Source organism: Rhagoletis zephyria, unplaced genomic scaffold (genome assembly GCF_001687245.7).
Source record: "Rhagoletis zephyria isolate East Lansing unplaced genomic scaffold, Rhagoletis_zephyria_1.1 Rzeph_scaffold_00333, whole genome shotgun sequence".
NCBI lineage: Eukaryota > Metazoa > Arthropoda > Insecta > Diptera > Tephritidae > Rhagoletis > Rhagoletis zephyria.
This window is the reverse complement of record NW_016157417.1, coordinates 22,606-40,139: the sequence shown is the minus strand read 5'-3', so window position 1 is coordinate 40,139 and position 17,534 is coordinate 22,606. Positions and strand designations below refer to the sequence as shown.

General features: G+C 34.0%; 1 protein-coding gene across 6 annotated transcripts in view; it reads left to right on the top strand.

Moving 5' to 3' along the window:
* The window catches only part of lola (longitudinals lacking), a 188,523-nt gene extending 171,244 nt beyond the window's left edge, over positions 1 to 17,279 (top strand). For 5 of the 6 annotated variants that reach the window (XM_017610696.1, XM_017610699.1, XM_017610700.1 and 2 more), the window contains one exon: positions 14,474 to 16,536. In XM_017610696.1, the coding sequence (XP_017466185.1) occupies positions 14,474 to 16,254 (1,781 nt within the window). In that variant the 3' untranslated portion in view covers positions 16,255 to 16,536. Of the gene's footprint in view, positions 1 to 14,473 lie in introns of all 6 variants that reach the window. The other variant, XM_017610702.1, reaches the window with a different exon arrangement.
* The last annotated feature ends 255 nt before the right edge of the window (positions 17,280 to 17,534 follow it).

Genomic DNA, 17,534 nt, shown 5'->3' with positions numbered 1-17,534 from the left:
CTCAATTCGAAACGAATCGATGTCCCCTTTGTTCGCGTGTGTACCGTTCTCAAGCGTTTCTTAATGAGCATATGCGCAAGGAGCACTCGGTTTTGATATAAGTTATGACACACATACATGCATACATGCATACATACATACATATGTATATTTTAAGAATAATACATATATACTCGCCTAGAGGGTACAATTAAAGCTTTAACGAACTTTTAATGATATTGAAATATAAGAATTTGCATTTTAGTGTTAAAGCGAGATTATTTATACGCATACATGTGCATGTATAAAAAAAAACATACATATCGCACATTTAATAATATATTGTTTAATTCAAATTTCGTTCATGAAGATTTTATCATACAATTAATAAGCTTCATAAGGAGAATAAATATGTTCAGCCTAATGGATAAGTAAACTTCCCAAAAGTGCCAAAGATGTGCGTCTCTCCATCTGTCTTTGTTTTTTTTTTTTTTTGTTTACCAACGATGTATGTATGTACATTAGGCCACGTTAAAAAAAAAAACTCCTGCAGTGTGTGTTAAATTTCTTAATTATCCTTTTTTATACGCTTGCGCTTGGGTCAAATCTAGTAATTACAAAAAAAAAATTAGAAGTTTAACATATTTGAGCCTGAATAACACTTAAATGCGGTTAAATACGGACCTGATTGATCCTAAAAAGTTATATTGACCACGAAAGAGAAGAACTCATTTTTTTACGTGTTGCCGGGTTTCGAACAAATCCAATCATTTTTTTTTAAAAATGGACCGCCATTTTGGATCCGCCATTTTGAATTTCGAAAAACTGACTTCAGATCCCTAATTAGCAACCCTAGGAATCCCCTGGTAACAAGTTCCAACCCATGACAATGCGCAAATCGTTCAGTATCAACGTTTTAATAATTCTAGTCTCTTTTCGAGAGCATATTTTCGGGCACTAGGCCCATTCTAACTGTCCAAGACAGGTATGTAATTAAGGGAATGTTCCCCAATAATACCAGAGTAATTATATGTAAAAAACAAATTTTTAGCTGCATTTTAACATGTCAAGAAAATAAAAAAATTGAGAACATCAGCGTTTTCATAAAAAACCGACCAGCGCGACCTCTAAGAAAACTTTTTTTTCAAAATAAAAAAACACGTTTCTCTTTTTTTATCACAAATAACAATAATTCAAGGTAGCGTTTATGAATTTCCAAAAAAAAATTTTTTTGAACCACTTTGATGTACATATATGAATTGATCAAACTTTGATTGCGCTTTTCCGCAAAACTTAAATTTTGAAATAATTCTGTATATTATTAAACGTGCGATATGTACATATGTATGTAAATGTACATACGTACGTATGTATATAGTTTTCGGTTCGCTTCTAATTATACATTTTTCTATCTACCAGATTTAAGATAGAAAGTCCTGGAAGTTGACAAGTTTATGACTCACACATCCTTTCATATGTATGTATGTACATTAGACTGCATCGCTCCCATACAAAGTAAAAACGGTACTGTTTTTCCATTGAAATTATAAAATCTATTATATTTTAAGACGTCCACCAAAATATTTCCGAAAAATATTAAGATTTAAGTGAGCTGGACCGATTTGAAAATACCTCCAAAAATGGAGTTTTTCATGAATAAAAATAGTTTCTTAAAGATTTTTTTTGAAAAAATCCCCTCAAATGACAAAATGGGGTAAGCTTAAAATATTTGCATAAAAACATTTAATAAAAATTAAAAAAAAAAATTTTGAACGGAATCGTAATGATGGGATTTTTGATGCTGTTTTATAACTTTTTTCAAAGGTTGGTATAGGAAAAACTTGAATAACTGAACCTAAACTCTCCCGATTTAGACTTGTGAGGTGTCATTGGAAAGGTATTTTCTCACCCTTTTTATTTCTTTGATAATAAACTCATTCAAAGGAAGAAAGAGAAAGGTAGGATTAACGAACATCATTCAAAGTTGAATTAAGATGTGTTGGTATTTGAAAAAAAAAAATGAGACACGAATGACTTTTTTTGGACAGAAATAAAAACAGTGTGAAAATACCTTTCTATCGAGATCCCATAAGTCTAAATAAGAATAGTTTTGGCCCAGTTATTCAAGTTTTTTGTAAATCAATCTTTGAAAAAAGTAAAAAAAAACAGCATCAAAAATATCATTATTACGATTCCGTTGAAAAGATTTTTAAATATTTTTATGCAGATTTTTTAAGTTTAATCTGTTTAGTCATCTGAGGGGACTTTTTTCAAAAAGTTCTTTAAAAAACTATTTTTATTCATAAAAACTCCATTTTTGGAGGTATTTTCAAATCGGTCCAGCTCATTAAATCTTAATATTTTTACGAAATATTTTGGCGGACGTCTTAAAATATTATAACTTTTGTAATCCTGGCGGAAAAACCGCAACTTTTTTTGGTGATGCAGTCTAATGTACATACATAATTGTCTTACTTGGCATACCCACATACATACATAAATTCGTATGTGCTCACATACATATCCTGCAAGAAAAGCTGCTGATTGTGAACTACATAGAATACTGCATGTTTGCTTTTAACCTGAACAAGTTCGTCTTCTGCATATCTTTTCCCCCGTTTTCCCCATATCAGGAATTATTTTGCCATGCTCACAGGAATTGTGTTTGGCTGTTGTAAAATCAGAAGTGATTCGAACGGTCAAACTGGCAGGCCTCCGCGTCAGCTCTGGTTGGTCAGTCAATGAACTAAGCGGTTTTTACCAGTTAATCTGTAAGAATATTTACTGACTGGTGTGGCTTTTCACTGCAGGGTATGCATGAATATACACTGGCGATGAAAACTGGATGAACGGTTGTTTGTTGTTAATATTTATGTATGTACAATGTTTTTCAAGCAAAACTTGTTTTTTTTTTTTATAAAAATATGGTTCATGCTTTAACCAAAACAATATACATATCGTCGTTTAAAGTACAAAACCACGTATTGTCGTTCTGCAAAACCGCTTAACTGACATTTTTTGCCAGAAATTGAATTTGCTCACAGAGCTCTTGGCTCAATCCTTATCCATTCATCCTGAAATATACTAGCCAGAAATGATTTTGTTGATACGCGGTTTACACTTTAAGCGACGATATGTAAATCAAATTTTATACAGAATTTAGAAACAACAAGTACTTGTAATTTTCAAGCACACCGTTGAAATTAGTATGCAACCAACCTTGGGGTAATACCTTTCCGAATTATCGAAATCGGTGCAGTGGTCCAAAAAAATATTCCGACGATTTGATACCCTCCACCTTTTTTGAAGTCGGTTAAAAATTCAACAAATTTTCATCAAAATGTTGGGCTTTTTAACCAGACTTTTTATAAAATCTTTGGGTATGCAGTTACAAGGCTTATACTACAATTCTCGATAGGGCTGTTCACAATCTTTTGCAAAAGATCTTGCATTTGCATATTACGGTGCATTTGTAAATTCGTAACTATAAAATGCAGACGGTTGCCATGGTAGCAAGCATAAGTTTTGCAAATGCAAATCCAAGACCATTTCCACATTATCCTGAACGGCCCTAGTTTTTGTTTTTTTTTTGTTGACGTCTTTTGCGGGTTTTTTCATATATCAAGTGCGTTTAAAAAAAAAATGGCATTGATTCTGTTTTCTCTTCCACAAGAAATTCATGTTTATATGGAATAAGTGCAAACGCCGTCACCATTTTCAAAAATCAACGCGATTTTTTAGCCGCTCAAAACTTGAAGTTAATTCACTAAAATTTCATAAGCCTTGTAAGTGCATATCCAAAAATTTTCTAAAAACTCTGATTAAAACGCTAAAAATTTTGATAAAAACTCTCCGAATTTTTCTAGATTCTGTATAAAGTTTGTAAGCATTTATAAGAAAAAATTACTTAGCTTGAGAAATATATTGGGGGTATTCATACAAGTAATACAATCATAAATTCCACAACAATTAATAATTTTATCACGTTTATCGGCAGTTTGTGATGTTAAATGAATACCCCTATTGTAAATATTAAAAAGAAAACATCATTCTACCAGTTTTGATCGCCAGTGAACATACATACATATGTATAGAAATCGGCGCACACGTATTTAAATAAAATAAAAACTTTGGTTTCTTGCATCAATGCACATACGCATACATACAAATGTATGTACAAACATACAGACATACATACATATGTACTTTTATTACTCTGCAAAACTTGTTATGTTTATATTTGAAAGTTGATTTAATGTTTAGTATTAGCAATAAAAATTTAAAATGTACATTTTTAAAGCGTTGGTATTTTCAATTGAATTTTGATTATTGTCAAGGAGTTTAGCATTGCAAATAGCAAAAGTAGAAAAATTAAAAAAACAAGAAATTCTTAAACAAAAAACCAACCGTCTTCAATGTTTATATACAAATTTAATAGTTCTTCACTAAACCAAATTAGTATGGGACCAGCCTTAAAGTGCCACCTTTCCGATAAAAAAAAAATAAAAGATTATCGACATACTTAAAAAATATTGCGGCACCTCAATTTTTTGAAATGTCAGTTAGGCTACTCTGGCGCTCAAGACCTCAATTATACGAAAGGATTCGTTTGTTTTTGTTTTTGGTTTTTTTTCTGAACCGCATTAGTTATGTATTCTTGTGTTTCTATGGTGATGTACATTTTTCGTAGCAGCTTAACTGTTTAACATTGTACGTGCACAATAAGAAGCTACCTCCATAACAGAGTTGTGAAATACTGCACCGATGCGGCGAAGAAAAAAATATGTTGTAACTGCTTCGGTACCTCAGGGATCAGTGCTCCGTACAACATTTTGGAGCATGATGTATGATGATGTGCTCTGAGCTCCATTTCCTACCGCCGTGGAATCATTGGGGTCGCTGACTACACTACGCCAGAAAAAACTGGAAACGATCCTCAATAACCAGCCGTAAATAAATTAGATGGCTTCTGTACGCCAGATGATATATACATATATGTTTCTCGGTGTTATATTTAACAGAATCAGCTTCGGACCACACGCAGAGCATATGAAACCAAAATAGCAAAAACATACGGATAATCGGACTTATGAAACAACCTGACCGCTCCACCAAGTAAAGCAGATCGAAACCACGGTACCATACATATCACGAATGTTGTCTAACGCTGGTACACCTCGAAGTGAAAATAGTGTTCTCATGACAAAAGTAATCAACAACAACATCTGTTTGCACCAAATTCTGCGCTTAGACAAATCTTACCATCGGCTATACATACATATGTATGTACATTAAGGTGCCCATAGAAATTTTCCCTCCTTCGTTTTTATGAAAAATATTATTGCATATTCTTATAGGTTTTTTTTTTTTGTAATCATTTAGAGGTCGCGACTTTTTAGTTTAGGCCAGAAAATACGGTTTAGCAGATTTATCAGTTTTTGAATTCCTATTTTTCATTTGATTTTAAAGATCGAATATGATGTGAGAAGAGGATATATAGGCCTTTAAAATTATATATAATAATCTATATTCTGACTGGGATTATCGGGATTTTCATCGGGCAAATTAAAAAAAAAAATAAAATTTTTTTTTATTTTTTTAAGTTTTGATCACACTAATTGCCATAATTTCAAAATATGTAGTCCTATCTAAAATAAAATCTACATATCCTCTTCTCAAAACATTTTTGATCTTTAAAATCTAACGAAAAGTAGTCATTCAAAAACTACTATATCTACAAAACTGTACTTTCTGATCCAAAACGTCAAGTCGCGACCTCTAAATGATTTTTGAAAAATCTATAAAAATAGGCAATAATATTTCTCATAGCAAGGAACAAAATTAGGGGGTAGGTTCTTGAAATTAAAAAAAAAAATATTGATGGGCACCCTAATGTGCATATGTATGAGGCGTTCTTAGACGCGAGAGTTCATCAATGTAAATGCCGAGTAACACTGACAAAACGACTATTTTTAAATACATATGTCAGCAACACACTAATACCGAGCATAGAAAAAATTGTTAAATTGTAAGCCGGGACTCGAATCGTCACATACGATATCGTATTATTCGTCGCGTAAAAACATATTTTTCTGATTATGACATACGTGAACGCACTCAGCTTATACGACTGACGTACCACGTAATTTTCTTTCGTATGGTTTTCGATCCGTGAACGGATGTTACGATTCGAGCCCTGGTGAAATTAACCTCAATCTAATGTAGCTTTACATATACTTATATAGTATATACATATGTATGTAGGCCACGTTTGCTACCATTAATTTTTTACATCTATTCGATCAGAATAACTCCGATTTATTTCCATGGTGTACACTTGAAGAAGACGCGAAATATGTGATGTCAGCTAACATACCATCCCTTACTGATGACTTGCTGCTGCGACCAGACAAACTAGTTGGCACTATGCTGAGCTCAAAGCAAGCTTGGAATTGGAATGCAATGAATACCACCACCACCAGCTAAGTCGAGAAGAAGCAATTCAATTATGCAGTGCAAGAGGGTAAGAGACGTAGGCGTACACTAAAGCAAAATTATACAGAGCAGGGTTGTTGCGAATATTCGCATTCGCATTCGCCGCCACGGAGCTTCCGCATTCATTTTAACATTCGCATTCGCTTTCGCATTCGCAATAATCAATGCAGGGCTTTTGCGAATGCGAATGCGAATGCGAATGTTGTGCAAGTGCACCGATGAACCGTATATATGGCAAACAAAATGACAAATTTTAGCCAATATTTTTGCCTGTAGTCGTGGTAGTATTTGCGTAACTGTAAAACTGGTCAAATGTCATACATATCAGCTTTGATGAACATATTATGGGTATTCATGGTAACCCGTAAATGCCTCGTAACTGCGTAAACCTCATAAGTAAAGCGATTTTCCATACACAATGAAGTAAGTTTACGAGATTGGCATGGTTTCGAGGCATTTACACGTTTAGATGAATATCCATATTATTTCTTAAGCGATATAACCGCGCTAGCAATGGGCAGTCATATAAGTTCCCACTTCTACTTGACCTTTGACGTACGTCAAAGAGAACGTAATCCTTGTAATACTACCAAAAATAACTGTTATCTCGAATTTGCAAATTGAAAATGTTGCACACATTCTGATATTTAGCGAAAATGTTCTTTCATAACAGTTATTCAACGAGAAATATTATTTCCGTTGCCGATAAGAGTTTTTCATAACGTTTATTTTTTACGTTGCTTCATAACAGTTATTGCCCGACGTTTATTTTTTACGTTGCTTGATAACAGTTTTTGCCCGATGTTTATTTTTACGTTGTCGGATAAGAGTTATTTCACTCTCTCACTTTTATTTCATCATCTTTAATTTGTTCTCCATCTCCGTCTTCATCAATATGCTAATCTTACAACGTTTATCGGCAACGGAAAAAATTTTTCTCCGGCATAACAGTTATCAGGCAACGTAAAAAATAAACGTTGGGTTATAACTCTTATTGACGAAATAAAAAATATTTATCATCTAATAACTGTTATGGAGCAACGTTTTTGCGATAAAACTTATAACTAATATGTCCCTCCTTTAAATACCTGCAATGGTTTCTTTCTTTTTATGATTTCTTGGACCAATCTTAAAAAAACTACTGGACACAAAACAAGAAAGTGTGCACTGTAATTCTTAGCCAAATTTTCGTAATTTGCTTTTAATGGTGCATATATTCGTAGAAATAATTTCAGAGAAGGGCTCTTTGGGGATTTTTTTTAGCAAACATTTTAAAAACAGTAATTTTGTTTACTTGCCGGGCAATATTTTTTTTCATAAGGATATACATTGGATCCTTGGCTAACAACTTCTATGGTAAAACTGTCCCTTCTTTGCTATTTAAAGTCAAAGAGTAAGCTCCTTCAATAGGAATTTCCAGAAGAAATGATCAACGTCTGGCTGTTAAGAGAATCGATGCTCAACTAATTAAAAATCTATAGGTCTGACCTTTAATTACTCAACTATCTGAGATTCAAATGCTTATAAAAAACGGGGTGCTTTATTAAAAAATAAAAATATTCTGACCCGATTCGGCTCGCAGCCCCAACTTTGAAAACAGAATTTTGTTCGAACATAATAATTTATTTTCCATATCCACCTATTTACTCGCTCGCAATAAGCACAAATTTTTCAAACCAGTCGCAGAAAAAAGTACTAAAAATTAATAACAAAAACTAAAATCGAAAAACGCTGATTAAGTTACAGATTCCCCAAATTCTAAAATAGCCGAAGGAATTAGAATGAAGAATTCTTTTTAAAAAGCTTTAGAAAAACCTGTCATATGTTTCTGGTTAGGCTTGTAAGTGATCTCGCCATTATGCTAGATACTAATTGTTTCCGCGGATGTTAGCTGTTAGCTATATTCGCAAACGCGGATGTCTAAAATTCCACAAATTTAATAATAAATGTACAAAATGCGGCTAATCGGCATTATCTAGCTGCCAAACCTTATTTTTGGTAGATTTTTAAAATTTGCAAAATAAAAAAGAGTGATTTTTCGCAAAAAGCTATCCAAAGATTTTTTTAATTGTTGTTTTGAAATAAAGCAGAAACATTTTTATTAATCGAAATTTTCACTTAAATTCAGTTCAGGCGTGTTGGCTTTTTTCATGTATAAAACTCTTAAAAAAATTTAGGCCAATCGAAAGTGTGGACACCAAATTTGGTGTTCGATATGGTATATAATGCCTAATATTCTAAAATACTACTCTATTTATCGGAACTATAAAAGCTCATTGAACATATGTACGAAAAAAAAAACAACTTAAGTCGAGTTTGGCTATTTTTTAACCACTTAGTGATTGATTTCCTTTCCAATAATAAAAATATTAACTGATCTTAGTATAGTTATAGCGATATGTGCATACATACACTCAAAAAAAAACTTCTCTTAATTGAAGAAAACAGCAATCAAAAGGAAGAAAAATGGGAACGAAATAGCACTAAAGAAGTTTTATCCTCTTTTTATGCCCAACATTTCTTCAAAACGATAGATTACATCCACGGTTCCGTATTTTCGTGTACGTTTTTACACATTCCAAAGAAAAAGTACTCATTCGGGAGAATTTTTTACTCATTCGGAAGAATTTTCTACCTTAAAATAAGGAAAGTTTCTCTTTGATCCAGAGATGGATTTTTGGTTCAGTGTACAAATGTATGTAGCTTACAAACAAATGCAGCTTAAACAAATGCAGCTGTAAAAATTTCGTCAGGATTTTGAAAATTATTTTGAAAGGTTTTTATTCGACTGTGAAATTTGGACTTAGCAACTTTTCACTCGTAAGTTAGCAATATGTGTTTAAGTTTGAGAACAAGGATTATAGATTTTTCTCCATATGCTTTAGACTGGAAGCTGTTATGCGTTTTTATGTACATACATATATACACTCGTACATATGTAAACATGTTTATGTACATACATATGCTACTTACAACAATATATTATAAAGACTAAGGAATCGTTTTGTTGATTCTTAACTTTTGGCTATTGAAGTTGCATACATATATACATATATTGAAAAACTAATCATAGGCACCAAAACTGCAGCCGGCACACATAGACCAAAATTTCCAAGAATAGATTCAATTGTTTCCGATTTTTTTTTTTGTGCCTACCTAGATGTAAAAGTATGTATGTACATATGTATGTATGTATGTTCAGATGTTCGTAAATGTATATGGCCTGTGCTTGAAAACGATAAAGATAAATTTAGGAAAAGCGATATTACTATATATGTACATAAATATGTACACACTCACATACATATATACACACATACATCTGAACATATATATATATGTATGTATGTCCGTCGATGCCTATGTATGGGTGGTATCTATTTGTTGGCTCCGCACGTCTGGTTCGTGCATACATACATACAAAATGCATAGACGCACTGATTTTTACGAAATAATTCTGCATTGCACTGATCCTATAGCTGCTCGGACACTTGCAACATTTTCCTAAAGCCTTATGCCGACCAACGCCGGGTATCTGTATGTGTGTGCTAAGCCGAATATTCATTCCCCTGCGCTTGCATATCACCGAAATGACGCACGCTCGAACTTTCTCTCTCCCTCTTGTGAGCATGTGTGCCAAGGATAACTTCGGTTATATGTACATGTGTACATACATATGTATGTGTGCATGCATTTAGGTACATACAACCGTATGTATTTCCTTTATCTACAGAGGCAACAACAACTTTACAGCAGATGTTTGCAACAGTGCATATTCACCGCCTGCCTCTAATCGATGTATGTATGTATGTATGTATGTTTGTATGCACTTTCGGATGCACATGATGCGTATATGTATGTGATGGGTATATGTATGTATGTGTGCAAGCGTGTGCTCAAGGTCTATTTTATGTGGCAGGATTGAAAATAGCTTCCGTGATCGACGCCTTGCTATTTTTCCTAGCCTTTTTTTCGTTGTTTTCATTTATTTACTAGCATACTTTGGTATGCACACACCTACCTACATACATACATACATATGTACATGCATATGAATGTATGTACATGGGCATAGGACTACAAACATATCCATAGATGTTTATGTGCATGAATGTATTAAGAGAGCCTGTGATTCTATGAAAATCGAAGTAACGCTTAGAAATTTAAGTTACAAATTTTTGGCTAAGCGCAGTGCTGAAACACGAGTAGAGCCGTTGCAACGCATTTCCTGATTTGTGTGTAGCTGGGTGTCTAAATATACTATATATGTATAAAAATAGCTGTTGAAAAGCTTTAAAGCTTTCGTTTGTATATCAATTATAAAGAGCTTAAAGTATTTCACATTATTTTTTATGATCTGTGGCGAATTAAGACGGATGCTGAAAATCATCTCTGTTTTTGTGTCAAAATCATCAATTTTTTTTTTTTATTAAAAACATATGTACATACGTACATATTGCGTGAGTGAACAACCAAATTCGTGATAATTGCATACTATACATAGACATATGTACATACATATGCGCTTACATACCTACATATATACAGTGGCGCTCGCGTAAGTAGCACAGATTCTATAACTTAAACCATATATGTACGTATGTATTTAGGTAAGTCAAAGTTTAAAACTTTGTGCTGAATTCAGGAAAATTTAACAAGTTTCAAAAATATGCATCAAAATTTTCCAATTTTTATTCACTGTTTTTAGAAACTTATCGGGTATGCTGTATTGTAGCCTATTCAATTTTAGTATCGTTGATTTTTGATAATTTTTTTTTTTATTTTTTAACGGTGTTGTGCACTTCTTCCATATAAACAAAATGTTCGAACCTACCTTGTATGGAAGAAAATGCGTGATACCGTTTCTGAAAATTCTGAATAAAAAGTTGAAAGTTTTGATGATTTTTTTTTTGACATTTGTTAAATTTTCCTGAATTGCGCACAAAGTTTTAAACTTTGAGCTATATGGTATGATATAGAATCAACTATATTTTTTATAAAAAAATGTTAGAAAAGAAATGTGTACTATTCACGTGAGCGCCACTGTATGTAGTATATATGCACATACATATGTAATAAAAAAAAATCGTGATTTATTTGTGAATCTGTTGTTTTTTATAAATAATCATTCTAAAAAGAATTTCGTCAAAGCAAAAGTAAATATTTATCTTAAAACAAACATAATCCTTGTCTTTATTTCCTATATGCGGCACAAACATCATTAACGGTAAAACTTGTGATATTAAATGCAAAATTTAGTGGCATTCAGACGAAGCTTGCGAAGTGACATACATATACATACATACATAGCTACCCAGTCTTCGTTGAATAAAAGGCTCGTGTTCCAGCACTGCATTAACCCATACATATACACACTCGTATCTACCCATACACACATGTTATAACAGCATTCTAATCTAACTCTGTTATTTTTAGGTCAAAACCTCGGGTGCTGCTGCCAACGAACGTCACACCATCGTAAAACCTGTTCTGCATTCGCAAGCACTAATCTATTTTCTCTTTTGCTTCTTCGCAGGAAATTCAAGGATACAGGATTATTTATTTAAGCTCTGCAAAACGTGAATTACCAGATAAACTACCTGCTAGCGATACTATTATTACCTTTGTGCGAGTAAGTGATTAAGCCTTCGATTGAACAGCTAATACATTTTCAAGCATCTGATCATCCTCCAAGTTGCGCACCACACACAATTATCATTTATAGTTAATTATTATTTTTTTTTATTGGATAAGAAACCACCAGCAGAATTCTATACCGGCTAAAACAGCATCGCATATACATAGATATGTATTCATCTGTATTTGTATATAAATAATTCAACATTCAACGATTTTTTTTTTTTTGTATTTAGGTAGGCAAGGAGTCTTTTTCGAATTGGTGGCTCGTTTTATTTTCATAACTTTAGCAAGGACCCTTTCGACAAGCTACCTGCAACTGAAAGATAAACTGTAACGTATGTATGTATATGTATGTGAGTATGTACATGCACAAGTATTTACATATGTGTGTAAGTATACATAGATACATATGTATGAACGTGCAAGGGATAACCGTACGGTTTAACGAAATCAAAACATTTGCCCAAACTTTTAGATAAAGAACTAAAGGTTGTGGGCGTGGTCGGGGGATTTACAAAACTCATAAAACTATTTCGCATGACCAAGTGCGCGCACTAAACTACTATTGGCGCAGTTATTTGAAAGCAAATTGTTTGTGGGGAAAATATTTAAGATTTTAGTTGGATTTCGGCAGAATAACGCTTCGTTAACAACAAACAACATTTGTTCCACAGCTTTTTCAATCCATATAGATATATATATATCTTCGTTTCTTTAGCTTTAAAATGACGTTAACATGAAGTCTCTACGATGAGCATAACGCGAGATACAACGCTTTGAAGAAGTACATGATTAGTCAGAATCACAAAAAAAATTCAAACTTTGACAGATCATATCTCCGAAGAAAAAAATTTCAAAAATAATTTCCTCGAACACGTGTTAGTTTATTTCATGTACAGAACCCATAAAAAAATTTGAAGCGAATCGGAGACATGACATACTATTTTTTTACGAAATCCGTCCGACTTAAAAAAAGAATGGCTCATATAGTAGATGATGATGTCCAACTTAATGTTATTTGACTTTGAATTTTAAAAGTTTCGTGAGTTATTCGACCAGTGTTATAACTTGTATAGACACGTTTTTCGAAAGGTCCATTTTCATTATTTACGGACAATGTTCATCTTTTCAAACAAGTGGTTACAGGGTCGTACAGCCCTGCTTTTGGTTTAGAAAACTTTGGAGATGAATTTTGAGAATTCCACAGCTGCAGTGGGATTCTGAAAATCGCTATCGCTAATTGCTATCGATAATTGCAGTTGCGCTGATACTTTGTTTTGTAGTATACTTTTAGGCTACACTGCTTTTCATTTAGATAATTTTGGCGTTAAAAAATTTGCTTAGCGAAATCCAAAAATTTTAAAGGTGAAAAATCAAAAGAGATGTACATATATACACATATAGTTAAATACACTCATAAATATATACATATGTACATTTTAGACGCTCATATTTATTTATTAGATTTTATCTGTTTAATTATATACATACATACATTTGTAAAGGTTTTGTCCATACCTGTGAACATTGGAGTACGTAACTAAACGCACATTTACATTAAGAGGGTCATAATCCAAAAAATCAACAACTCAAAATAAACGGCTTTAATGTTTTGAACTTACATACCGAGCCCTAATCGCCAAAGATATGTCAGGGACATTTTTTATTCAAAATTTTATTTGTGATGCAGAAATGCATCTAGATGCTCTGTGAACAGTTCTGCATCAAAAATAAAACTTTGAAAAAAAATTTGCTTACATCTTTTTGGCGGTTAGGGTTCGATACACGCACATAGTAAAAATGAATACATATTTGGTTCTAGTATGCTACTGGTAATCGGTACATCTATGAAATTCTTACCCACCATAGAGGTACATTTGGCGGTCATTTCTGCAATCTTTACAATTTTTTTTTAAATTTTTTTTTTTTATTATTACACTCTTGCAGTAAATTTGCGATATGTATATTATGCACAATTATGTTTAATAAAAAAATACTATCTTATAATTTAATATCATTTTATTTCTGTTTGAATTTAGGTGCAAAAAATATTGTTCATAAAAAATTGTTGTTTCATTGCAAATAAAATACAAAATTGCCATTTTTAATAATCACCAACTGTTGTTTTTTATTGTAACTCTTCATTTGTTTTACTGTAAATAAATATATCTACGTTGATTATTTTGCTTAAGTTCATAATCATTGTCCACTTTGTTGCATGCCACCTCATTTTTTACTAACCTACTATCGAGCATTCAATTAATATACAATTTAACTACAATTTACAAAATGACTAACAAAAAAACTTGCATACCTACGTACTTACCTATGTGATTTTTTGTGCTTATTAAAATTCTAGATTTGAGCCGCAGAATATCCCAACTGCACAAGGAAAATACCTCGCCGCAAGGAGTATTGATACAACAGTCATGCCAACGTTCCATCCTCAACACACACAGCGTCAAGCGGCTGAACATCCGCAACGTTTCAGTGGCGCCTGTAGCACCACCAGAAGCTGCATCCACACTCGCGCCGGTATTAGCGCCACTGCCACACGTAGAGCCACCTTCGAAGAGCAGTGTTGTGCCACCTAATTTGAAACGCAATAATATGTCAATGTCGGATGTTTCTGATCTGCTAATTGAGTTATATAAGGCTAATGTGGCCAATGCACCAAAGAACCAACAATCAGTGGTGACTAAATTTCGACAAACTTCGCCAACGTCTGCGGAGAGTCATGAGCCGTCGACCATTGCGGCCATTGCTACCAAAGGCGCCGCTGCAGTTACAGATTCAAAAAACTTGCAACGTGATGAAGTGGTAGCAATTGCAGCCGAGCAGCAACAGGCGACAGTGGCACCCAAAGATATCGCCAAAGACGTCACTGTCGGTGAAAGCGCTCCATTTCATCAACCCACAAAATACACAAGCATAACTAAAGCTGCTGACACGGAGAGTAATTCGACAGACGATTCGAGAATATTACCAGCACTCAGTTCAATTCCCACGCCGGTGGTGGTTGCACCAAACTCACCACAAATCGACGTGAAACCACTTATACATCCCACCACCGGATTGGTGATTTCCGCAATGCCCAACACTGGTGCCACTGGTGCCACTGTAGGTTCCACAGTAATTAAGGCGGTTTCCACCATTTGCAACACATCTGTGCCATCTTTAGCGCCATTGAGTTCCACCATTGGCTACCACCAATCAACGTCGGTTATTTCGGGCCAAAATACTAGTACCTCTGCTCCAGGTGTGATTACATCCGGTGTCGATGTCTTGCCTCAAGCGGCCGCCATTGCTGCAGCCTTGATACGAGACGGATACAATAATTTCCACCAGCAGCTACGTACACAAGAATTGATAAAAGAAAGGGGCCAACAAGCAGCCAGCCGCGGCCCCGATGAACCTGACAATAGTACAGCGAATGTAATTTCGTCAAAAATACTAGAAAACTTTTTGCGTCAACGACGATTCAAATCCGAGTGTGGACAGCAAAACACAGCTGACACGGATGCAATCGATGGCGATGATGAGGATGATTCCCGTTATAACGGTTTCGATGATATACATCTGGTGGAAAGCTCGAAGCCAAATTTCAATAATTGCTCTGTATCTGGCCTTTTTCATCCCAACGCCGCCGCTGCATCGTCCTCATCGCCGAGATTGACTTCGAGAAATACAGACTACCTGTCGGACGACTCGCAAAAGTTCATGTTTGCAGCACAGGCACAAGCGCTGCGCAACCTAGAGTATTCGTTTAGTGACCCAGGACACAACTCTTTCGGTATGCTGGGAAATGATACTAGTACTCCGAACAATGGCAATGAAGGTCCAGAGGCCGTTTATGAGTGCCGCCATTGCGGTAAGAAGTACCGCTGGAAGTCGACACTGCGTCGCCACGAGAATGTCGAATGTGGCGGCAAGGAGCCGTCGCATCAATGCCCATATTGCCCTTACAAGTCCAAGCAGCGAGGCAATCTGGGTGTACACGTGCGTAAGCACCATTCAGACCTGCCGCAATTGACCAGTAAACGCCGCTCGAAATACTCAAATAAGTTGGATAGCGACAATAATAGCGCAAACGCTTCGGATGACTCGTCTAGCAAATTAGTCATTGATTGCTCGAAATAATTCGTAAGCTTCCGAGCGGGTCAAAAAATATCTCGACAATATATATTTACGGCGAATGTATGTACTATGTGTACTATAAAGATATTCAAAAAATGCATATTCAAATCCATTTTGAATTTCATACTGTACACATTTTTAAGTGGTTTTTAAGCGAAAATATTTTTAATTTTTTTTATATATTTAAGCAATGATATTTTACACTCCTGCACACGTGCATATATGTATACATAAAAAAAAATGTATTTACTTTAAGGTTAACTGGACTGATATTATATACAGACATACATTGCGTATATATGTATGCATGCATATGTATTGTATATTTAAGAAAATTATCATACGCTTTTACTTCCGCTGGAATAATTCGTCGCATAATCATAGTGAGAATTAAGGCGACCCTAAATTAGGTATTCAACTAAAGCTTTTTATAATTTGCTTTTTATAGGTCAAAAACACCGCGGAACAGTTAAATAATGCCCACTACTGTTTGGGTGATAATCAAATACTGCATCTCATTGCAATTTCTTTTGCAGTGGCTTAAAGTCTACGGATGCAAATTAAGAGAATACTTAGATAATCTGAATTCTTGTTTACAGAGTATTATATGTACATACATACATAAATATTAAAATGAAGCGAGTACTTTTCCGTAAAAAGCTTAAGAGTAGAACTTCAACCAAGCCTTTTTTTTAGGCGTTGTGGCTTTCGGCACCTCCGCTGACATAAAACTTGCAGTTGAAAAAGAGCTGAAGCCTGAAAAATGCTGGACGCCTGAAAAATCTATAATGGAGTTCTACTTTAATCCTTTAATAAACTAAATATTCATATGAATTTAAAATTAATCCACTACAAAATTTTGATTAAGATGCATAATACACTTATTTTTTTAGTCATCGAATAATACAATAATAATAATAACCATACCTGTGTAGGACATGTTGGCCTTCTGGGTCGCTTTTAATTAACTCCCTACTTATGCCAAGGGTCAAAAAGTCCCATAACTCCACCAATCACTAATCTATTAAATTTTTTATTAATAATTCTCCCTTGATTTTATTATGTGTATGTACATACATATATTTCTGAATAAAAGATTGAACTTATCTATTTTTTTTTTTTAGTTTGCACCGACATAAAATTATTATGGCACTACTCCAAAATTTAAATTTACAATATTTTGTTATTTTTCATATATTTTTAATCAAATCTTGCAATCAATTTTTACCAACTTCCCGGTGAGCTAGAGACTGGGAACTTCAAACTTAATGCGCCAGTTGGCA